This window comes from Lepus europaeus, chromosome 2 (assembly GCF_033115175.1).
Source record: "Lepus europaeus isolate LE1 chromosome 2, mLepTim1.pri, whole genome shotgun sequence".
Classification (NCBI taxonomy): Eukaryota; Metazoa; Chordata; class Mammalia; order Lagomorpha; family Leporidae; genus Lepus; species Lepus europaeus.
Genome location: NC_084828.1, coordinates 169616053 through 169639680, shown reverse-complemented (window position 1 = coordinate 169639680; position 23628 = coordinate 169616053). Strand labels below are relative to the sequence as shown.

Below are 23628 nucleotides of genomic sequence, written 5' to 3'. Positions count from 1 at the left end.
AGGGTGAACCAACGGCAAAAAGGAAGACCTTTCTCTCTGTCTCCCCCTACTGTCCACTCTGCCTGTCCAAAAAAAAAAAAAAATCCCACCCCCCCAAAAAAAAGATGTTTGGTGGACACGCGTCATGGTGCAGCAAGTGGACTGGTATACCTGCACCCCACTTTGGAGTGCCTGGGATCAACTCCCGCACTGCTTCCCGTTAATGCACACCTGGGAGGCGGCAGATGCTGGCTCAGGTCCTTGGGTCCAGGGCCCCACATGGGGGACCCACATGGAGTTTTCCAAACTCCTGGCTTCAGCCTGGCCCAGCCCTACCTGTTGGGGGTATTTGGGGAGTACACCAGAGGATGAAAGATACCTCTTTCTCTTTTTCTCTCTCTCTCTCTCTCTTTGTTGCTCTGTCTATAAAATAAATAGGTAAGAGGGCTGGCATTGCGGCACAGCAGGTTAAGTCTGTCTGTGACACCGGCACCCACATGAGCGCCGATTCAAGTCCTGGCTGCTCCACTTCCGATTCAGCTCTCTGCTATGGCCTGGGAAAGCAGTAGAAGATGGCCCGAGTGCTTGGGCCCCTGTACCCACGTGGGAGACCCGGATGGAGTGCCAGGCTCCTGGCCTCGGTCTGGCCCAGCCCTGGATGTTGCCACCATTTGCGGAGTGGGTGGAAAGATCCCTCTCTGTCACTGACTTTCAGATAAACAGAAGGGAGACCCGGATGGAGTTTGGCAGACTCCCGGGGCGTTGCCAGTGCCCGTCTTGCCATCAGGAAAGGAGGAAGCCTCCCGGTGCGGTTTCCTAGACAGCCGCTCTCTCCCGCACCGCGATCCGGCTTTCATCAGAACACCTGCGGCAGTCTTCCTCAAGGTTCCCTTCCGTTCCTTATCTCGGGGGCCTTCCCGCGATCTTAGCCCGCGGGTGCTGTGCGTGCAGACTTGCCTCATCGTCGTCCATTATGTGCTCCTTGGCGAAGTCATACAGCTCCTTCTGCAGGGTGGTCACGTTGAAGAACTGAACCGCTTCCTGCGCACACACAAGCAGAGGACAGCTTAATGCCCCACCTGCTGATGTTGATGAGATGCGAGGATGGGGTGTGTGTTGGGGGTGGGGCGGGCAGGGGGCAGTCAGGGCACGGGATTTCCTTCTGGGGTGATGAAAATGTTCAGGATTATACAGTGGTAATGGTTATACAACCGTATGAATATACTAACAACCACTGAAATGTACACTTAAAAAGTTCAATGCAATGGTATATGGATTTTACCTCAATTTAGAAAAACAACAACAACTAAAAAAGGGGCCAGCAATAAAGTGCAGCAGATTAAGCTGCTGTATGCAGCACCGGCATCCCACATGGGCACCAGTTCAAGTCCCAGCTGTTCCACTTCCAGTCTAGCTCCCTGCTAACATGCCCGGGGAAAGCAGCAGAGGACGGCCCAAGTGCTTGGGCCCCTGCACCCACGTGGGAGATTTGGAAGAGACTCCAGGCTCCCAGACATTGAGGCCATTTGGGGAGTGAATCAGCGGATGGAAGATTTCTCTCCTCTCTCTCTGTCTCTCCTTCTATTTCTGTAACTCTGACTTTCAAATAAATACACAAATCTTTAAAAAAAAAAAAAAAAGGAAAACCATGGCCAACACTGGATGAATGAGAGAGTGTGCAACAGCTTGTGTGCATGACTATGCTCAGGGGTCTTCAAAAGTCCAAAAATGCAAATTTCATATTCGGAAAAGGCTATGCATGGACTGCAAATTATGTTGCACAAAAATAAGCACCTTTCAATTTTGCTTTCCATGAACTTTGTGAAGCACCCTTGTATTATGACAACCTGGAACAGCATGCATAAAGTCCACTGGAAACACAGTGAAGACCATGTTATGGCTTGGATTATAGTTTGGGTGTCCCCCATGGGTCATCTCCTGGGGGCTTAGTCCCCAAAGTCTGACATCAACGGTTAGTAGATGAAGGGTGGAGACTGCCTCTGATTACAGGGTCTAGGGGGTGGGCCTAGTGAGAGCTCTTTAGGTCACAGGTGCACACCCTTGGAAGGCAGTTCCTGAGCCCACCTGCACTCTCTCTCTTCCTCCTGGCTCACCACACCATCCTTCCTCTGCACGGGTCCCGCCATCCACCATCCTCAAGAGACGCCTAATGGGATTGCCAGCCTCCAAATCTGAGCGAAAATAAACTCCTTTCTTCCTAAGTAGCTTCTCCCAGTGTGCCAAAGTCACAAAAAGCTCTTTGGAAAGTCACGTAATTAATGGAGTTCCCTAACAGCGCATGCAAACCTACGAGTCTGTCAATCAAGGGGTTTAACTGGCGGTCCAACCATCAGTTAAGATGTCTACCATGGAGCTGTTAAAAAATAACCAAGTAGGTATATGGGTGTGACATGGAAAAAGGTTTATAAATTGTCAGAAAGACAAAAGCAAGTTATAAAACAGTATGCAAAGTATGATCCACTTTTGTAAAAATCAAGGAACACATCTGCGTATGTGGGCAAATACATAAAGGTATTTCAGAAAGTTCATGGAGAATGATATTTAAAGTTTATTTTGGTGCAAAGAAATTTGAAATCCATCCATAGTTTTTTCCATAATATGCATTTCTATGAGCTTTTCAAAGACCCCTCAGTATGCATGGATTTGAAAACATTTCTGCACCAGGGCACCCGTGTGGCAGAGGGTTAAGCTACCACCTGTGATGCTGGCATCCCATTTGACAGGCAGTTCCAGTCCAAATCCAGCTCCCTGCTAGTGTACCTGGGAAAGCAGTAAATGACGGCCAAGCGTTTGGGCCCTGCCACCCACGTGGGAGACCTGGATGGAGTTCCAGGCTCCTGGCTTTGACCTGGCCCTTGCAGCCATCTGGGGAGTGAACCAGTGCATGGACGTGTTTCTCTCTCTCTCTCTGCATCTCCTCTCTCTGTGTTACTCTGAATTTCAAATAAATAAACAAATCTTTAAAGGGGGAGGGGGGAGCAGAGAACAGAACATGCTTTGGAGCTGGTAGCCAACCACTACTGCAAGCAACATACAGGGTTGCGAGAAAGAAAAAAAAATGTTTAACATTTATTTATTTATTTGAAAGGCAGAGTTAGAGAGATGCAGAGGCAGAGAGAGAGAGAGAAAGAGAGAGAGAGAGAGAGAGAGAGGTCTTCTATCCGCTGGTTCACTCCCCAAAAGCCAGGAGTCAGGAGCTTCCTCTTGGTCTCCCACGTGGGTGCAGGGGTCCAAACACCTGGGCCATCTTCCACTGCTTTCCCAAGTGTATCAGCGGAGAGCTGGATTAGAAGTGGAAGAGCTGGGACTCGAATTTGTACCCATGTGGGATGCCGGCACTGCAGGCCGCAGCTTTACCGACTACACCACAGTGCCAGCCCCCGAAAAAAAAATTTTTTTAAACAATTTTTTTAGATAAAAATAAATTTATCTTTGAATTCCAAGAACCACAAACTGTTTGAAGTCCTCTTTTATAGCTATTAAACAGGAGAAAAGGTAAGAGAATGTGTGGGATTACAAATTCTGATTTTCTAAGTAAAATATTTCAATAATATTTAAAATGTATAGGATTTCCAGGGATTCAAAATCTAGAAAAGGCAGTAAAGGGACCAGCACTGTGGCACAGAGAGCTAAGCTGCAGCTTGAAGTACTGGCTTCCCACACGGGTGCTGGTCCAAGTCCTACCTGAGCGCATGGTCTGCTTCCATTCCAGCTCCCTGCTAATGCGCCTGGGAAACCAGGGGAAGACGACCCAAGTGCTTGGGCCCTAGCACCCACGTGGGAGACCCTAATGGAGTTCCAGCTTCCTGGCTTCAGCCATGGCAGGCATTTGGAAAATGAACCCGGGAATGGAAGATTTCTACCTCTCTCTGTCACCCAGCCTTTCAAATAAATAGGCAAATAAATAAATGAATCTTTAAAAAAAAAAAAAAAAACAGTAGTATTCAAAGACAAAAACTACAGAAAAATATGAGTTTTCCTTAATTTCTGAAATAACACTTTTTCTCCTCACTTTTAACTATTGAAAGGCAGAGCAAGAGACAGACAGAGAGAGATCTTCCAGTGGCTGGTTCGCTCTCCAAACGGACACAACAGCCAGGGCTGGGCCAGGTCTAAACCAGGAGCCTGGGACTCAGTGGGTGGCAGGGAGCAGGACTTGAGCCACCCATCATCACCTGCTTCCCTCCCAGGGTGTGCATGAGCAGGGAGCTGGCTGGAACTTGGGCCCAAGCAGTCCGGTCTGTGGGGCGTGGCTGTCTCAGCGGAGGCCAGATGCCCAGGCCAGCCCTCCCCCAGGGGGGAAGCCGTCTCCCGGCAGGCACGGACTCACCGGTCTGGGCTGGAAGTGCTCGTCCGAGAGGCCCCACTTGTCCCGGTGGTACTGGTAGTACACCAGGTTCTGCTGCATGACCTTGTCGTGCTGGTCGAAGAGCAGGTAGCTGACCGCACACGGGGCCGCGTTCTTCAGGTCGCTCACTGGGAGGGGAGAGCAGGGGCAGGCAGTCAGCGAAGCAGGCCCTGCAGGGCCCTCCCCGGCCCGCTTCCTAAAGCAAGGGGCCAAGGACACGCCGGTCCTCCCAGCCCCTCGTCAGGAAAGCCTGTGCCAGACTCAGGGGCTCCCCAAGGTCACGGACACACTCCTGGTGGCAGCCCCCAGGCCGGTTTTGAGACAAGGAAGCCCCTGCTGGGCAGTAGCACCTCCGCTGTGGGACCTGGGCTGCTCTCAGGCCCCTGGAGCCAGGCAGGGAAGGCGGGGTCCAGCCAGACCGGAGGATTTCTCAGCAAATGGGCTCCCCAGTGGGCGCCCGCCGTGCCCAGGGCCCACCACTGTCAGACACAAGCGGGCTCCCCTACAACCCAACCAGACCTGGTAAACCCAAACGACAAGGGGATGCTAGGGGCTGAAGAAGCTCTGAAAAGTCACCTGGGCCTGCCGCCTCCTGGGCTGTGGGTCCCCACCCCAGCCTCCTAACAGCACAGGGCTTCTGCAGGCCTTGGGGGTTGACTTGTGGGAGGTGGGGACGGGGCAAAGGGAAGAGGCCACAAGGCCCAAGTCCCTGGGTACTGGTTCTGGCTCCTTGCACTCCAACTTCGGACCCGGGAACACTCCTTTTGCCAGAGCCCTGGTTGGCAGGCGTATGCAGAGCTGGGGCATGAATACATTGAGTCACCCAGTGGCTGCTTCCCAGTGACAGCTGTAAAACCAGGCCACCTCCTCGTCACACAGGAGGTATGTTTAAACGCACAGACCACCTGCCCTGAGGGACTGCAGCGCAGAGTTGCAAACAGGGCAGGCTTTCAGGAGGTAAATTTTACTCCTCCTGTTTACCTGTCACCCCAGGAAGCAAAGGTGCCCTGGGGTGTGAACGCAAAGCTGCAGGTGATTCTGAGCCTCTGCCAGTTTCTCACCCACAGAGGACCCGCAAGCTTCCAGAGCCCGGGTGTGGCAGGAACACTCCCAAACGCCAAGCTCAGAGTGGCCGCTCCCAACAGTAAAGCGTGACCCAGGCTGTCTAGGCTGGCTGGGAACCTGCCATCCGGGGCTCCGGCACATCTTCATGAGGGCAGAACAGTGCCTGCCGCGTGGGTCCCTAGGAAGCCTCCTGAATGGCCCGGGCATGTGCAGCTCCTGGCACCGTCAGTTACAGGGAGAGGAGGGCCAGGGACACGGGCGTGCAGTCCAGCTCTGAACCACCTCCTCTCCCCCTCGGCTGCCTTCACCCGCTGAGAAGGTTCTGCCGGGTAAAATTCCAATTTCAGGTCAAGGGAGGACCTGAACCCCAGCGATCTGGGATGGAGAGGGAAGCCAGGACCCAGGAGACAAACCCTCACCCGGCGTGGGTGTGCTCAGTGCGGCCCCCTACGCTCTGCACGTCTCTGAGCTCACTGAACCCTCACGGAGAACCTAGCATGGTAACACCCCTGCTCTGCATCCAGGGAAACTGAGGCACAGAGAAGTAACTGGTGACAGTGCTGGAACTGCCCTCGAGCAGGGAGTCTGGTCCAGGGCCCGTGCCTACGACCACCAGGCCACTTTTCATGCAAAGCGTGGCCCCAGGGCTTCCAAAGTAACCTTGAACTCAACAGCCATAGGTATGGAATAATGCTCCCATTTCACAGATGGGGAGCTGAGTCTTAAAAGGATTAAGCACATCACCCACGATCTCAGGGCTTGCAGAAGACTACTTACGCTTGTAATAAGCAAACTGCAAATAATGATACATGGTGGCCACAAACTTCTCCACTGGGTAGCCGCCGATGACGGGGGTGAGGTTCTCTTCGCACTGTATTTTGCATTCCAGAACCTCTATATAATGATCTGCAAAACACACGAGTTTTCAGAGCCATTATTTTCTTTTTTTATTATTATTATTTTTTATTTTTTATTTTTTTGGCAGCCAGAGTGGACAGTGAGAGAGAGAGACAGAGAGAAAGGTCTTCCTTTTGCCGTTGGTTCACCCTCCAATGTCCGCTGCAGCCGGCGCACTGTGCTGATCCAAAGCCTGGAGCCAGGTGTTTCTCCTGGTCTCCCATGCGGATGCAGGGCCCAAGGACTTGGGCCATCCTCCACTGCACTCCTGGGCCACAGCAGAGAGCTGGACTGGAAGAGGAGCAACTGGGACAGAATCCGGCGCTCCGACCAGAACTAGAACCTGAGGTGCTGGCACCGCAGGCAGAGGATCAGCCTAGTGAGCCGCGGCGCTGGCCTAGAGCCATTATTTTCTTAATGCACTACTTCTGCCTCCTGACTAAATAATAATAAAGGCAACAGGAAAATACTTTCAACGGTTATGATAACTGGCTAAAACACTTAACAAGCTTGTTTAAAATCAGTAAGAAAGGGGCACGCATCGTGGTGTAGCAGGGTAAACCACCATCTGCAGCGCCAGCATCCCACATGAGCACTAGTTCAAGTCTCGGCTGCTCCACTTCCCATCCAGCCCCCTGCTAATGGCCTGAAAGAGCAGCGAACATGGCCCAAGTGTTTGGGCTGCTGCACCCACGTGGGAGACCAGGAAGAAGCTCCTGGGCTCTTGGCCCAGGCCTGGCCCTTGTACCCATCCGGGGAGTGAAGTTGGGAATGGAAGATCTCCCTCTCTTCCCTCCTCCTTCCACCTTCCTCCTTCCTCCCTCTCCCTCTTCCTCCTCCCCTCCCCCTCCCTCTCTCCCTCTCCCCCCTCCTCTCTCTCTCTCTCTGTAAATCTTTCAAATAAATAAATAAATCTTTTAAAAATACAGTAAAATCCAAAAGAAAAAGACACTCACTACAAAAGCGGCCAAAGGATGTTAACAACAATGACAAAATGTTTAGTAAACATTATGTTGAGATGCTACACTTCCCTCTGTAACTAAGAAATCACCCCTAAAGCAATTTACATCGTTAAATTGGCAAAATTTAAAAACGTTGATAGCACACGGTGTTAGAGATGGAGAAACATGCACGCTAACATTCTGTTGGTGGAAGCAAACCAAGAACAAACATTTTGGAGAACAATTTGGCAAAATTTATCAAAAGTGAAAGTATACATATCCTCTGACCCAGTGCTCCAGTTCTAGAACACAGTCTTCAGGCACAGCACAGGCACAGGACAACACAGGACAGGACAGCACAGGACAGCACAGCACAGGACAGCACAGCACAGCACAGGACAGGACAGCACAGGACAGCACAGGACAGGACAGGACAGGACAGCACAGGACAGGACAGCACAGGACAGCACAGGACAGCACAGCACAGGACAGGACAGGACAGCACAGGACAGCACAGCACAGGACAGCACAGCACAGGATAGGACAGGACAGGACAGCACAGCACAGGACAGCACAGCACAGGACAGGACAGCACAGGACAGCACAGCACAGGATAGGACAGGACAGGACAGCACAGCACAGCACAGCACAGGACAGGACAGCACAGCACAGGACAGCACAGCACAGGACAGGACAGCACAGGACAGGACAGGACAGGACAGGACAGCACAGGACAGCACAGGACAGGACAGGACAGCACAGCACAGCACAGCACAGGACAGCACAGGACAGCACAGCACAGGACAGGACAGCACAGCACAGCACAGGACAGGACAGCACAGCACAGCACAGCACAGCACAGGACAGCACAGCACAGGACAGCACAGGACAGCACAGCACAGGACAGGACAGGACAGGACAGCACAGCACAGGACAGGACAGGACAGCACAGCACAGGACAGCACAGCACAGGATAGGACAGGACAGGACAGCACAGGACAGCACAGCACAGGACAGGACAGCACAGCACAGGACAGGACAGGACAGCACAGCACAGGACAGGACAGGACAGGACAGCACAGCACAGGACAGGACAGGACAGGACAGCACAGCACAGGACAGGACAGCACAGCACAGGACAGGACAGCACAGCACAGCACAGCACAGGACAGGACAGCACAGCACAGCACAGGACAGCACAGGACAGGACAGCACAGGACAGCACAGGACAGGACAGCACAGCACAGCACAGGACAGCACAGGACAGGACAGCACAGGACAGGACAGCACAGGACAGCACAGCACAGGACAGGACAGGACAGCACAGGACAGGACAGGACAGCACAGCACAGGACAGGACAGGACAGCACAGGACAGGACAGGACAGCACAGCACAGCACAGCACAGGACAGGACAGCACAGGACAGCACAGCACAGGACAGGACAGGACAGCACAGCACAGGACAGGACAGCACAGGACAGCACAGGACAGGACAGGACAGGACAGCACAGCACAGGACAGCACAGCATAGCACAGGACAGCACAGCACAGGACAGGACAGCACAGCACAGCACAGGACAGCACAGGACAGGACAGCACAGGACAGGACAGCACAGCACAGGACAGGACAGCACAGGACAGCACAGCACAGGACAGCACAGCACAGGACAGCACAGGACAGCACAGGACAGCACAGGACAGGACAGCACAGGACAGCACAGCACAGCACAGCACAGGACAGCACAGGACAGGACAGCACAGGACAGCACAGCTCAGCACAGGACAGCACAGCACAGGACAGCACAGCACAGGACAGCACAGCACAGGACAGCACAGCACAGGACAGCACAGCACAGGACAGCACAGGACAGCACAGCACAGCACAGGACAGCACAGCACAGGACAGCACAGGACAGCACAGGACAGCACAGCACAGGACAGCACAGGACAGCACAGCACAGCACAGGACAGCACAGCACAGGACAGCACAGCACAGCACAGGACAGCACAGCACAGCACAGGACAGGACAGGACAGCACAGGACAGCACAGCACAGGACAGGACAGCACAGGACAGGACAGCACAGCACAGCACAGGACAGCACAGCACAGGACAGGACAGGACAGCACAGGACAGCACAGCACAGGACAGGACAGCACAGCACAGCACAGCACAGGACAGGACAGCACAGCACAGGACAGGACAGCACAGGACAGGACAGCACAGCACAGGACAGGACAGCACAGCACAGGACAGGACAGCACAGGACAGGACAGCACAGGACAGGACAGGACAGGACAGGACAGCACAGCACAGGACAGCACAGCACAGCACAGGACAGGACAGCACAGGACAGGACAGCACAGGACCAGCACAGCACAGCACAGGCATGTATGCGCACTGTTGAACAGCAAATAAACTGGGAGGTGACACACACGCCAGTCCACAGGATAGTGATGAATAGACTACGGTGAACACAAAAATGGAATCCGCATGGCCTTCAGAGGAGAGTAAGGTAAACCAGAGTGCCTGCGTTCAAATCCCAGCTCTGCTCTCCATTCCCGCTTCCTGCTAATGTGCACCCGTGGGAAGCAGGAGGCGACAGCTCAAATATTTGAGTTCCTGCTACCCACCACAGAGACACAGTTTGAGTCTTGGCTCTTGGCTTCAGCCTGGCCCAGTCCCAACTATTGCAGGCATTTAGGAAGTGAACCAACAGATGGGAGATCCTCTGTCTCTCTGCCTTTCTCTGCTCTCGACTTTCAAATAAGCAAAGTAAAAACTTTGTTGTTGTTGTTGTGTTTTTTTTTTTTTGACAGGCAGAGTGGAGAGAGAGAGAGAGAGAGAGAGAGAGAGAGAGAGAGAAAGGTCTTCCTTCCATTGGTTCACCCCCCAAATGGCCGCCACGGCCGGTGCACTGCGCCAATCCAAAGCCAGGAGCCAGGTGCTTCCTCCTGGTCTCCCATGCAGTGCAGGGCCCAAGCACTTGGGCCATCCTCCACTGCCTTCCCGGGCCACAGCAGAGAGCTGGACTGGAAGAGGAGCAACCGGGACAGAATCCGGCGCCCTGACCAGTTCTAGAACCCAGAGTGCTGGCACCGCAGGCGGAGGATTAGCCAAGTGAGCTGCGGCGCCGGCCCAAAACTTTGTTTTTAAAAGAGAGTATGGTGAACCTAAATATAACACGGGAAAATGTCAAAGACTACATTTCCCAGCCTCCCTTGCAGTTACACTGGTGGCTACAGGACTGGTTGTGGACAGCAGCAACTAATGAATGCTACGTCCAGACCTGGTGCCCAGAACCTCCCCCAGGACCCTCAGCCCCTCCTGCTTTTCCCTGTATGCAGCTAGAAGCAAAAGGCTCCCGGGTGGCTGCACAAACCTGGTTGGAAAGAGAAGCTTCCTGTAAGTGAAAAGCTGAAAGTTCTCTTTTTAATTAAAAAAAAAAAATCATATCCTGGAGTTGCTGAGCTCTTCAGGAAGAATGAATCCTCTGAACTCTCACTGGTGCCGCTCAGACCACAAGGCTGCAGCCACGGTGTGCGGTGAGCGCTTGGTTAGGATGGCAAAGGCGAGTCTGTGTGCGCATGCACAGGAAGAAGCAGCTTATGGAGGCTCAGCTCACACACACACACACACACACACACACACACACTGAGCCTCTGTGTTAAGAGGACTCACATTCAGACCTCTGGCGGGTCTGAATGGAAGGAGGAGACGCGATGGTGGCCGTGTGGAAGTCAGACTCTACACGGAGGTGTGATGAAAACCCCAGAATGCTTCACGCACACTAAGCTGCACCAGCCACCACTACCTTATAAAAAAAGGCTGGTCACGGGGGGCAGCCCCTTCTTCCGTACACCACGCCCGGGGGTCCTCCCTGGGCCTCCTCCTCTCCTGGCCAACTCATGATGGCTCTCTCTCTCTGTGCAGGGTGCCCACACTCACATGCAAATGTGTGTTCACTTTCTCTTTTAAATAAATCCTGCTCACACGCGTGCACCCTATGGTTGTCTCTGCTTTGAATTCTTGCCTCAGTGGGGACAAGAACCTGGAATAAAGATGGAGACGCCCAGGCCCGTAGTGCTGGGGGTGGATCAGTGTGCCCAAACCACTCTGGGAAACCTGCCCTTGGCCATTTTCTGGAGCGACACTGCCCACTAACAGCACTGCAGGAATGCCTGGGGTAACCTTCGGGTGACGTTTCAGGTTTTCTTTCTTCATTCTTCTTTCCCGTGTTTTTGAAACTTTATGATGAGCATACATTACTTTCCTGATCAGAAAGTTCCAAAACATCACGTAAAGGTTCACTGTTCTCTTCATTCTACCTGTTCAATGTCGAGAATGTCCCATGATCAAAGTTAGCTTGGTACACAGAGCGCTCCCATGGTTTTACCAAAAGCCTGTGCGGTGTCTGGAAACCCCGACAACCTGGTCTGCAGGCCTGCGCGTGAACATTCTATCAGCTATTTTGCCCACAGCCAACGCTGAGTGAAAGGCTTATCTAGTAGGATTCAACTACCACTCAGCCACAGACATCCAAGCCCAGAAGCTCCTCAGAGGCCACTCGACACCCAGGAGGCATGTAGACATACAGCCAGCATCTACGGCAGACAGAGTCCCTGGGGCAGCTGTCCCCTGACCCCCAGGACGCCGTCCACCACCAACCTGCTATGGAGAGGTAGAAGTCCTTGAAGTCCTTGATCTCCCTGGAGCCCTCGCAGGCCGCGAGGCACTCGTAGAAGGCCTTGAAGAAGTCGGGCAGGGCCAGCTCCATATCCGTGATAGACGTTCTCCAGTTCTCACCATTGTACGCCCGCACCGCTCGGATGAACAGGCTCTGGAAAGCAAGAAGCCAGTGGAGCCTGCTCACAGCATCGGCCACATCCTCTCGCCAGGAATCAGGACATCACGAAGTTCCACCCTCCTCGGCTCTCAGGAAGCCACACTAGCACAGGCATTTTGTGCAGTGAACAAACTGCTTCCTGTGATGCCAGCATCCCACATGGGAGCACTGGTTTGCATCCCAGCTGCTAAGCTTCCAATCCAGCTCCCTGCTAACGCACCTGAGAAAGGAGTGGAAGATGGCCCAAATGACTTGGGCCCCTGCCACCCACACAGGAGACCAGGAGGAAGCTCCTGACTCCTGGCTTCGGCCTCGCCCAGCTCCGGCTGTTGTGGCCATCTAGGGAGTGAACCAGTGGATGGAAGATCTCTTTCTTTCTGAATCTCTCCCTCTCTCTCTGTAACTCCAGCTTTCAAAAAAATAAATCCTTTAAAAAAAAAAAGATAAAAAGATGCCACTTGGGATGCCCACATCCTATATCAGAGTGGGTTCAAGTCCCAGCTCCACTTCCAACCCAACATCCTGCTGTGCACCCCAGGAGGCAACAGATGATGGCTCAAGTAGTTGGGTCTCTGCTAGCCATGTGGGAGATGCACATTGATGCAGGGCTCCTGGCTTTGGCCTGGCCCAGTTCCAGTATTGCAGGCAACTGGGGAGCAAACCTGATGGAACAACTCTCCATCTGTCTCTCTGTCTCCCTTTCAAATAAAGAAAGAAACCTTCTTTTAAGAGAAGCCACATCAACCTTTAATTAAACATGAAGTCAATCAGTAACTTTCCTTAAATCTAGATTTCTCTACCCTGTTGAGTTTAATTGCAGAAGTAGCAAGTGCTTGGAAACAAAGCCAAATTTGAATGAAGGGAAAACTTTGTGACAGAATCAGAGTAAGGGACAGAGCAAAGGCTGGGTTGCCAAGGGGCAGGAGGGAACATCTCAGGGGTGATGCAAACAGGCTGCTTCACGTCAAAACTCACTGAGCTGTAGACGTAGAACTGGCAAGCAGATTGTAAATAAATTACCTGCATCTCGGCCGGCGCCGTGGCTCAACAGGCTAATCCTCCGCCTTGCGGCGCCGGCACACCGGGTTCTAGTCCCGGTCGGGGCACCGATCCTGTCCCGGTTGCCCCTCTTCCAGGCCAGCTCTCTGCTGTGACCAGGGAGTGCAGCGGAGGATAGCCCAAGTGTTTGGGCTCTGCACCCCATGGGAGACCAGGAGAAGCACCTGGCTCCTGCCATCGGAATAGCGCGGTGCGCCGGCCGCAGCGCGCTACCGTGGCGGCCATTGGAGGGTGAACCAACGGCAAAAAAAGGAAGACCTTTCTCTCTGTCTCTCTCTCTCACTGTCCACTCTGCCTGTCAAAAATAAAAATAAAAAAAAAAAATTACCTGCATCTCAATAACCTGACTTTAACAACTGAATCAAGGCAATGAGTTTGAGGGCAGGTACCTGCTGCTCTGAAACCTGAAATGGGAGTGCCACATGCCAGCATCAGTCAGTGGGAAGGGTGACCACATGCCACATGACGCACACGCCACAGGCTTCCCATTCGTTGCTGACCAGACCATGTGAAGGAGAACTAACTAGGAGTGCGGGAGCAGTTCAGTCTCCATGTAAAGTGGAGACCCTGGATACAAGCAAAGCCTGCTGACTTGGGGAGGCCAGAAAGTGCCTGGAGACAAGCCTGGGACTCCACATGGACTTCCTTCCCAACTGCTCCTGACCGGGGGTATCTGAGAGCCAGCCCTTGGATCTGGAGTTTTCCACCAAGCTTCAGACCCCAAGTAGCAAGTGTAGCTCTCCTTAAAGCTCCCAGGCAGGGGCAGGTGTTTGGTCCACCAGTTAGGACACCCACATCCCAAATCATAGTAAGGTTGATACCTGGCTCTGGCTACCGACTGCAGCTTCCTGTTAACACAGACCCTGGGAGGCAATGGTGATGGCTCAAGGAATTGGGTTCCTGCCACCCAATCGAGACCTCAGTTGAGTTCCCAGCTTCTAGCTTTAGCCCTGGCTGGGAGCTAACATGAACCAGTGGATAGGTGCTGTCTCTCAATTTGAAAGAATAAAATTTAAAATAAAAGCTCCCAGGGAGGCAGTGTGCCCTGGTAGAGGACTGAGGGTGCCTTTCCCAGGGCCTTGGTAAGTCGGTAACAGGGGCACCAAGACGGGAGCCAAGCAGAGGGCTCCCTGGGAGCACAGGAGGGCAGCCCGGCCACACCCAGGAGTTGAAAGCTACATATTCTCTTTATGGGAGAAGGGGAGAGGAGCAGGCAGCAGGTGACAGATGTCAACAACTTTTGGGAAAACACATTGGCAAAATCACCACAGGAGAGGGCTGATCCAGAGGGGACGAGAGCTCCACGCCCCGTTGGCACCTGCAGGCTCTGGGGTCCACGGAAGGCTGGGGCTGGGCATGGACGGACAGCAGGGCTACAAGCCTGAACAGAGCTGCCGGAGCCTGCCTGCTACCTGAGGGGATCACGCCTCCCGAAGCCACTCTGCCCTGAGACGGGTGGTGGGCTCCAGACTCTGAGGAGTCGGGGACCAGGCAGAGTGGAGGCGGAGGTGGAGAGAAAGCGGGGCTGAAAACCCGGAAGCAGGGGCAGTGCTCTGAGACATGGGAGAGCCCCTGTCCCTCTGGCCAGACGGCTCTCAGACAGCAGGAGACAGGCCTGGATGCCCCAGCAGGCCTGCGGGGCAATTAAGATGTTGCTTGAGATGCCCACCTCCCATGCCTAAGTGCCTGGGTTCAAGTCCTGGCTCTGGCTCCTGAGCCCAGCTTCCTGCTAACGGACACCCTGGAAGGCTGCAGGTGATAACTCAAATGGTTGGGTCCCTGCCATCCATATGGGAGACCCAGACTGAGGTTCCAGGTCCAGACTTCAGCCTGGCCCTGTCCCAGCTGTGGCAGGTATTTGGAGAATGAATCAGTGATCGGAGCTCTCTCATTCTCTCTCTCTCTCTCTCTCTCTGACACACACACACACACACACACACTATCTGTCTCAATCTCCGTCTTTTCCTCTGAAATAAATAAAAATTCTTTTTAAAGGAATGGACGGGGGGCTGGCATTGTGGCACAGAGAGTTAACCTGCAGGCTGAGACACCAGCATCCTGTATGGGTGAGTCCGAGTCCCGGCTGCTCCACTTCTGATCTAGTCCCTGTTAATGTGCCCGGGAAAGCAGCAGAAAATGACCAAACCACTTGTGCCCCTGGGAGACCCAAATGGAGCTCCAGGCTCCTGGCTTTGGCCTGGCTCCCCTGAGCCATTGAGGCCATCTGGGGAGTGAACCAGCAGATGAAGATCTCTCACTCTGTATAACTCTGTCTTTCAAATAAATAAATAAATAAATCTTTTTGTAAAAAAAAAAAAAAAAAAAAAAGGATAGGGCCAGCTTTGTGGCACAGCAGGTTAAACCACTGCCTGTAATGCCAGCAACCTATACGAGCCCCAGTTTGAGTCCTGGATGATTCAATTCTAATCCAGCTCCCTGTTCATGTGCCTGGGAAGTGCTTGGGCCACTGCTACCACATGGGAGACCCGGATAGAGTACTTGGCTCCTGCCCCAGCTCCGGCTATTGCAGCCATCTGGGGAGTGAACCAGCAGATGGAAGACCTCCCTCTCTCTCTCACTCTCTCTCTCTACCTCTACCTCTCTCTGTAATTCTGTCTTTCAAATAAATAAAATAAATCTTTAAAAAAAGACAAATAAAACAATGGATATTTATGCTTCTAGTCCTTGTGTTCCTAGTGATTGCTGGATGATTTCCAAGACATGTCTTTACCATCTTAAAACTGAATGATCAAAGAACCACGATTCTAAAATGTATCATTTAACTGAAAGGTGACTTTAAAATCATAGAATGCAAAAAGTCCTTCTCAAATTACAACTCATTCAGCACGAATGAAATAAAAAATGGCACATCATCATTAAACGGTAAAAACTTATGCTTAAATAGCAACTTTGTGCAAAGTCAATCATTTCTCCTGTCGTAATTCTCACTAAGTATCACCCCAAGTCCCTGCTGTTCATCATGCCAGGCCTCTGAAGCAAGTCTGCGCAATGCCCACCACGTGCAAACCTAAACACACCTCGTAAGACTTGGTTTCCAGGTCTCTGATGTGGTCCTCTGCCCCGGGCAAGCTCTTGTAATACGCCATGTTCCTCTTCATCATCTCGTCATCCGGGTGCTTCAGGAGAAACGTGTGAGCCGCCGCGATGGCTTTCGGGAGATTATTTGCCTGAAAACAAAGAAGAAACACATCAGCTACTCAACGGGTGCCGAGCGGTGCATTTCGTAAAACAGGAGTGTCTGCTCCATCTCTGAGGACCTCTGTGGCCCTACGTGGTATTTTTAGCTAGAGGGTTGGTGACTGCCCATCGAGATCTGGCCCCGCCTCTCGGGAGAAGCATTTATTCCCCAAAGGTGACCATTCGGGTGGCCTCCCACTCTCCCCGCAGCCCTGTGCCTGGTCCCTCTGCCTCCACCCAGTCACACCCCTGACTGGCTTGTGTGACCTTGAACTTGCCCTCCAGCTTCCAAAGGGACCCATGAAGAGATGCAATGAGGCTGAAGGAAGGGAGAGAAAAAGGCTGGGCTATTTCACCTCCTGGCTCCCTCCCCACACACCACCTGGGGCTGCTATGACCCTCCCATGGAGGCCACAGGTCCCTACAGGAGGTATTCTCCGTGTAGTCTCTCTGGGCCGAGGTTCCAGTTGGCGCTCTCTGACCTGTCCCTTTGGCTAGGGGACGGTCATACCCCACGATCACTAGCCCTGTGGTACCACACTGTCCCTGCACACTGCACACATCTTTCCAAAACAACTGTCTTGGAGGGGCTGCCCCTGTGGTGCGGCAGGCTAAGCCACTACGTGTGATGCCAGCATCTGACCCCTGAGCACTGATTTGAGTCCCAGCTGCTCCGCTTTTGGTCCAGCTTCCTGCCAACGCACCTGGGAAAGCAGCAGCAGATGACCCAAGCTCCTGGGCCCCTGCTACTCACACGAGAGACTGGTATAGAGTTTCCGGCTCCTGGTTTTAGCCTGGCCCAGTCCTGCCCGGCTGTTTCGAGCATTTGTGGAGTGAATCAGCAGATGGAAAATAAATCTCTCTCTCTCTCTCATTCTTTCAAATAAATCAATATTTAAAAAGTGTCTTATTAGTTGCCCCAAATTGCCCCATATGACTGTACCACATCTTTTATGATAGAGCCTTCACAAATATATTGTTTTCCCAAATCTCTCACAGACCCGTCGCCTGTATTTATTTTTAATTTTTCAATTTATTTATACTCACTTTTATTTGAAAGGCAGCGAGATAGAGATCGTCCATCCACTGGCTCACTCCCCAAGTGCACACAACAGCTGGGGTGGCGCCAGGCCACATCCAGAAGTCTGGAACTCAATCTAGGTCTCCCTCATGGGCGGCCAGGCACCAAGCACTGGGATCGTCACCTGCTGCCTCCATGAGCAGGAAGCTGGATCAGAAACGGAGCCAGGACTCGAAGCCCGGAACTCTGATATGGGATGCAGGGGTCTCAAGTGGGGACTAACCTCTGGGCTTGCATTCCTCACCACCTCACTACCTCCTCGCTCATTCTTCCTGTCAGCAACCTTTGCCCAGTCTCCCCTGTGTGGGCACCGTTTCTGGGAACTGAGTCTGTAAGTTCTCCCTGTCTCTCAGCGACCTCAGTCAAGAGCTTCTCTCTCCTGCCTCTCCTGTGTTCTGTGCTCCCACACTTTACACTGCCCTGCACTTTGGGCTTATGCGTTTGGGGGTACCTCCCCATCAGACTATGGTCCTCGGAGGACCCAACTGTGTGCCACAGAGCTTCCTGGCACCTGGACCAGGCAGGGCATGGTAAGAATCGCCTCTGGCTTGAGGGGGGTGGGGGGTAAACGTCTGGTCAGAATGCCAACTTTACCCTGTGACAAAAGCCCCACGGTCTTGGGAGACCATGGCAGATTTGAGGAGAGGAGACAGTTGTGGAGGGGGTTACAGGAAGCTGCTAACCTGGAAGAAGGGGAGGGAGAGAGAGGACATCGCTCCCCGGCTATAAAGTTTCCCCTGGGGCTGGTAGGAGCAGCAGGCCCAGGGCCCCCAGAGGTTCGGGGCTCACTGCGTGGCTGGCAGTGCCCAAGAGGGCAGGAGCACTCAGGGAGGGCGGGTCTCTGGGGGCAGGTGCTCTGTCAGGCAGCGAGGGACGTGGATGCCTCCCTGTGAGGCCACATGACCAGCGGCCGGGGGGCTCCTACATGGTGGATTCACAGCACAACCTGGTAGGGGAAGGACTGGCACTGCACAGATGCACAGAGTCCTGCAGCCAATGCAGAGGGCACTCGGAGGCCGAGATTAGGAAGTTGGGTTTGGAGAGAGAAAAAGATACGAGGGCTGGTGCTGTGGCCCAGCCAGCCAAGCAGCCTCCCGCACGGCCAGCATCCCATATTGGAGCGCCAGTTCAAGTCCCAGCTGTTCCACTTCCAATCCAGCTCCCTGCTGATGTGCCTGGGAAGGCTGTGGGCGATGGCCCAAGTGCTTGTGCCCCTGCCACACATGCGAGCGACCTGGATGAAGCTCCTGGCTCCAGCCTGGCTCAGCCCTGGCTGTTGCAGCCACTTGGGGAATGAACTCGTGGACGGACACACCCTCTCTATATATACATACATATATATATATGACTTTATATATATAATATGACTTTATATAGATATGTATGATTTTATACATATATAGGACTTTCAAATAAATAAATCTTTTTTTTTTAATTTTTTTTTTGACAGGCAGAGTGGACAGTGAGAGAGAGAGAGACAGAGAGAAAGGTCTTCCTTTTTGCCGTTGGTTCACCCTCCAATGGCCGCTGCGGTAGGCGCGCTGCGACCGGCACACCGCGCTGTTCCAATGGCAGGAGCCAGGTGCTTCTCCTGGTCTCCCATGGGGTGCAGGGCCCAAGCACTTGGGCCATCCTCCACTGCACTCCCTGGCCACAGCAGAGAGCTGGCCTGGAAGAGGGGCAACCGGGACAGGATCGGTGCCCCGATCGGGACTAGAACCCGGTGTGCCAGTGCCGCAAGGCGGAGGATTAGCCTACTGAGCCGTGGCGCCGGCCTCCAATAAATAAATCTTTAAAAAAAAGATATCCAGGGACCGGCGCCGTGGCTCACTTGGCTAATCCTCCGCGTGCGGTGCCAGCATCCCATATGGGTGCCGTGTTCTAGTCCCGGTTGCTCCTCTTCCAGGCCAGCTCTCTGCTGTGGCCCGGGAGTGCAGTGGAGGATGGCCCAAGTGCTTGGGCCCTGCACCCCATGGGAGACCAGGAGGAAGCACCTGGCTCCTGGCTTTGGATTGGCACAGCGCCAGCTGTAGCGGCCATTTGGGGAGTGAACCAACGGAAGGAAGACCTTTCTCTCTCTCTTTCTAACTAACTCTACCTGTCAAATAAATAAAAATTTAAAATTTAAAATTTAAAAAAAAAGATATCTGAGAGTCACCAGGTAGGCAGGGCGTGTCCGACCAAACTGCCCAGAACCGCAGCCAAGGCACCTGGAGCTGACGGCCAAGTTGGAAAACTGGTGGGCGGCAGTGAAGGCGGATTCCCAGATGTCAGTGCTGGTATTCCAGGAATGCCAGCGCGTGGCTCAGAGCCTACGGAGAGCCTCAACCCCACCCCCGGCCCGAAACAGGCCAGTCTGGCTGGCATAAGGGAGGGAGGGCAAGGAACGCGGCCTTCTAAGGGCACCTGCCCATGAAGGAGAGAACGAGAGAACGAGAATTCTCAGCAGGGCACCCAGAAAGAGGGCCACAGTTGGCGGGGGGGGGGGGGGGTCTTTTCTAAGATATATTGATCTGGAAGGCAGAGTTACATAGAGAGAGACAGGTTCAGGGACACCAGAGTCCCCGCCCATCAAGGGGTGGGTGAGGGTGCCAAGGGGCCAGCTCTGTCCGGCTCGGCTCACAGCATCCTCTCAGGCACCAGGTTCACTTTCTGTGTGGCCCTGGAGGTAGTGAGTGTTTTGTGTGGATGGAGAGAACCCACAGCTAACTACCAGGACCTAAGCTCAGAGGGTGGCCCCCGGTGGCCGGGAGGCCTCCATGCCTGGGGCCATGGTCCTTTTCTACAAGGTCACTTGTCCAAACCCCAAGCCCCCAACTCATCTGGCAGATGGGACCCCACTCCTATTCCAGTGTTCACTGAAACACAGAAGTGTACAGAGGACAGCAGACTGACAGCCCCCACGTCCTGCTGCAGCACCTAGCTCAGGCGCCTGTCACCATCCGTGTCTCCCTCCCTACCCATCAACAGCGTTCAGAAAAGCAAACATCACCGAGGGAAAAAAAGTCTCACGTATCTCTACCAAAAATCATTTTTTCAGTGGCTGAAACAATTAAGTGAACATTCAGTTTTATAAAAAAAAAATTTTTTTTTGCTGAGATCTGAAAGCACTAAGACAGATGGTATTTTCCTGCCTTCTAAGTAAGTGATTGGCGCACGTCTACAGAGTTTTTGGAAAGCGGCTGTGAAGCCCTAGCTAACCCCTTGAGGCTGCTCCAATACAGAAACCACAGCCTAATGGTCATGTTGAGTAAAAGGCTCTCTCCCCTCCTTCCTGCGTCTCTTATTCAAGTTTATATGGACTCCTATTTAAATCAGAGCGTCTAGCATCCTCCAGGTCTAAAAACAGAATGTCTCCCCCTTGATCTTGTGACTAAAATTTCATTCACACTGTTATTTGCCAAAAGCGCCACAAAAAAAGGAATCAGCAGAGTCATTTTTAGCTTCAAAAACAGTGCTTTTAGGAGCCAGCTGTCATTTTCAACATTTTGGAATTTCATTAATCTCATCCCCCAGGTTCTATTTTAAAAGTAGGGGTTCTTTTTTATTGCCAGGACAAACATTCGCAAGATTGATACTTTATATAAAACTGTGGCTAAGTTTAGAAATACCCCGGCTCTTCTCCTTTTGAGGTTCTGTGCTGTCTTGGTCACATGAATGTGATGCACACGGGGCTCTGCTCAGCCAGAAATATGCAAAAAGGACAAAGACTCCACCACAGAGTCTGCCTCCCGGGGCGGCGCTGGGGCACAGCCCCAACACCAGCGGCTCCCCAGCTCCAGCTGCTGTGCCCGGGGAAGCCCGAGGGAGACCGGGCAGGGCTCCTGGCCGCTGTGCCCAGCTGGGGAGTGACCCAGCCGACCGGCCCCTGTCACTCTGCCTTTCAGAGTCTGGGGCACACCGTGAGTCTAGCCGTGCGGCCGTTAAGACACATGCGATACAGAACTTTAAAAACCTGTCTAGGCTGGCACCGCGGCTCAACAGGCCAATCCTACGCCTGCGGCACCGGCACACCGGGTTCTAGTCCCGGTCGGAGCGCTGGGTTCTAGTCCCGGCTGCCCCTCTTCCAGTCCAGCTCTCTGCTGTGGCCCGGGAAGGCAGTGGAGGATGGCCCAAGTCCTTGGGCCCTGCACCCCATGCGAGACCAGGAGAAGCACCTGGCTCCTGGCTTCCGATCAGCAAGATGCGCTGGCCGCAGCGGCCATTGGAGGGTGAACCAACGGCAAAGGAAGACCTTTCTCTCTGTCTCTCTCTCACTGTCCACTCTGCCTGTCAAAAATAAAAAGTCTAGCCAGAGAAAAGCAGCAAGCGGGCTTCTAGAATGTTCTCCGAGCGCCAAGGTACGCGGGGAACGGGCCCGTCCCCCACATGCGTGGGTGCCCAGCGCCAGGGCTAGAGGCGGGGGACCGCATTAGCACCCCTAAACCCAGACGAGAGAGACGGCGCCGCCCGCGGCAATGGCGGCCACAAGGCCTCTCCACGCCGAGCCGCTGCCCTGCCCTCCGGCCCGGCTGCTCCTCACTGGGCCTGCCGGGCTCCTCAGCCCTCCGCCGCCCCCACCCGACTAGAGACAAGGCGGTGTGGACGGGCAGAAAAAAGCCAGGTTGTGCCCAGGGGTCACGGGCTAACTCCCTCAGGCCCTGCGCTGACCGCCCAACGCCGGGCCGCGTTCGCCGCGCGAGAGCGGAAGCGGGAGGGGCGGGACTGAGAGGCGACTTCCGGAAGGGCTGGGAGAGAGGCGGGTCCAAGAGAGGGCGAGGGGTGGTGCCCCAGGCCTGAGAGGGGCGTTCCCTGGGCCGAGGGGCGGGGCCTCCCGGGCCAGGGGCGGGGCCGGGCGCACTTGCCTTGAAGTAGGCGAACTGCAGGAACTTGTAGGGTTCGCGGCGCTGGAAGTCGGCCAGCACCTCGCGGCTGGGCTGCGACTGGCGGAAGGCCGGCAGGCCCTGCTTGCAGCGCTTGAGGCAGTGCGCGCGGCGCAGCAGGCCCCCGAAGAGCCGCAGCTCGGGGTAGCGCGCCAGCCCCGCGGCGGGCTCGCGCGGCGCCGCCCCGCTGCAGTTGCGGTGGCAGAAGGCCTCGCTGTCGCGCAGCAGGCGGTGCAGCCGCAGGCTGATCTCCAGGTAGCCCGCGCTCTCGGCCCAGTGCTCGCCGCTGTACTGGTCCAGCGCGTGCCGGTAGGCCGACTCGAGCGGCATCAGCTCGTCCCGCGGGAAGCTGCGGAAGCTGTAGCGCTCGTACTGCGCGCGCCCCGGGCGCAGCGCGCAGCCCGCGCACAGCACCGCCAGCAAGGCGGCGGCCGCCCGGCGCGCCGGCCCCATCGCTGCGCCGGAAAGAGAGGACCGAGCCGCGGGCGGCGGAGGCGGGACGCCTGGCCCCGGCCCGCCCCGTCCGGCCGCGCCTCGCCGCCCCGCCCAGCCACGGGCACGGGCGCGCACGGGGTCCTAGGAGAGGGCGCAGCCGGTTCGGGCTACGCGCGGCCCCGAGCTGCACCGCCGCTTGCAGCACCGTGGACACGCGGGTTTCGGGGCCCGCCCTCAGGGCCTCCGAGTCCCCGGAGGTTCCTCGTCCCGGCCCGCGCGAGGCCGGTGCTGTGGGTCCAGGACTGCCCTTGGACAAGCCTTGCCAGGCGCCCTAGATTGCTGCGAGACAGGACATGCACACCGAGGCTACATGGGGTCGGCGGCGCTCGGCGAACCCCAGCCAGGCCCGGTGCAGCCGTGGACCGTAGGGAGGAGGTGCCAAAGGCGATCCTCGGTTCAAAATCCCTGAAGCTTTTTAAGTAATTTACAAAGGTTGCTAGGACAGGACGGAAGCCTCATACCTTGCTAACACCTGCCGCTTTTCCTTCCTGTCTGTTTCGCATCTTTATTTTCCTGAGTCATTGACAGCAGTCTGCACACCTCAGGCCCGCTCGCCCCTTAATTGGTGAGTAGGACCACGGACAACCATCAGATTCAGCAAAGTTGGCCTATACCGACTTGATGTTCCCTATTCCAGCTTTGTCAACTGACCCTATGCCTTCCTGCACAGACAGCATGCAGTCCAGGATCTCATGTTGTATCTACTTGTCACCTCGGCTTTTCTTTTGATATCACTGGCATTTTTAAAATATTTGTTTATTTGAAAGGCAGATAGAGGGAGAGAGAGCTTCCATCCACTGGCTTACTCCCCACATGGTCACATAAGCCAGGGCTG

The 23628-nt window shown here is 54.4% G+C and overlaps 1 protein-coding gene across 1 annotated transcript; it reads right to left on the bottom strand.

The window, feature by feature from the left end:
* Nucleotides 1-864: 864 nt before the first annotated feature.
* On the bottom strand, nucleotides 865-22751 carry CRTAP (cartilage associated protein). The gene is made up of 6 exons (XM_062215807.1): nucleotides 22281-22751; nucleotides 16196-16345; nucleotides 11921-12092; nucleotides 6191-6319; nucleotides 4331-4476; nucleotides 865-1020 (listed from the first exon to the last, which is right to left on the bottom strand). Exons 1-6 carry the CDS (start codon nucleotides 22749-22751, stop codon nucleotides 880-882), a joined length of 1209 nt encoding a protein of 402 aa, XP_062071791.1. The 3' UTR covers nucleotides 865-879.
* Nucleotides 22752-23628: the final 877 nt, after the last annotated feature.

What these genes read in the sequence shown, in the direction of transcription:
- CRTAP (XM_062215807.1), bottom strand. Translation starts at nt 22,751, where the DNA reads ATGGGGCCGGCGCGCCGGGCGGCCGCCGCCTTGCTGGCGGTGCTGTGC. An exon ending in TGCAGTTCGCCTACTTCAAG is followed by an intron (nt 16,346 to 22,280) that starts GCAAGTGCGCCC and finishes CTTTGTTTTCAG; the next exon opens with GCAAATAATCTCCCGAAAGC. An exon ending in AGCACTTCCAGCCCAGACCG is followed by an intron (nt 1,021 to 4,330) that starts GTGAGTCCGTGC and finishes GTGTGTGCGCAG; the next exon opens with GAAGCGGTTCAGTTCTTCAA.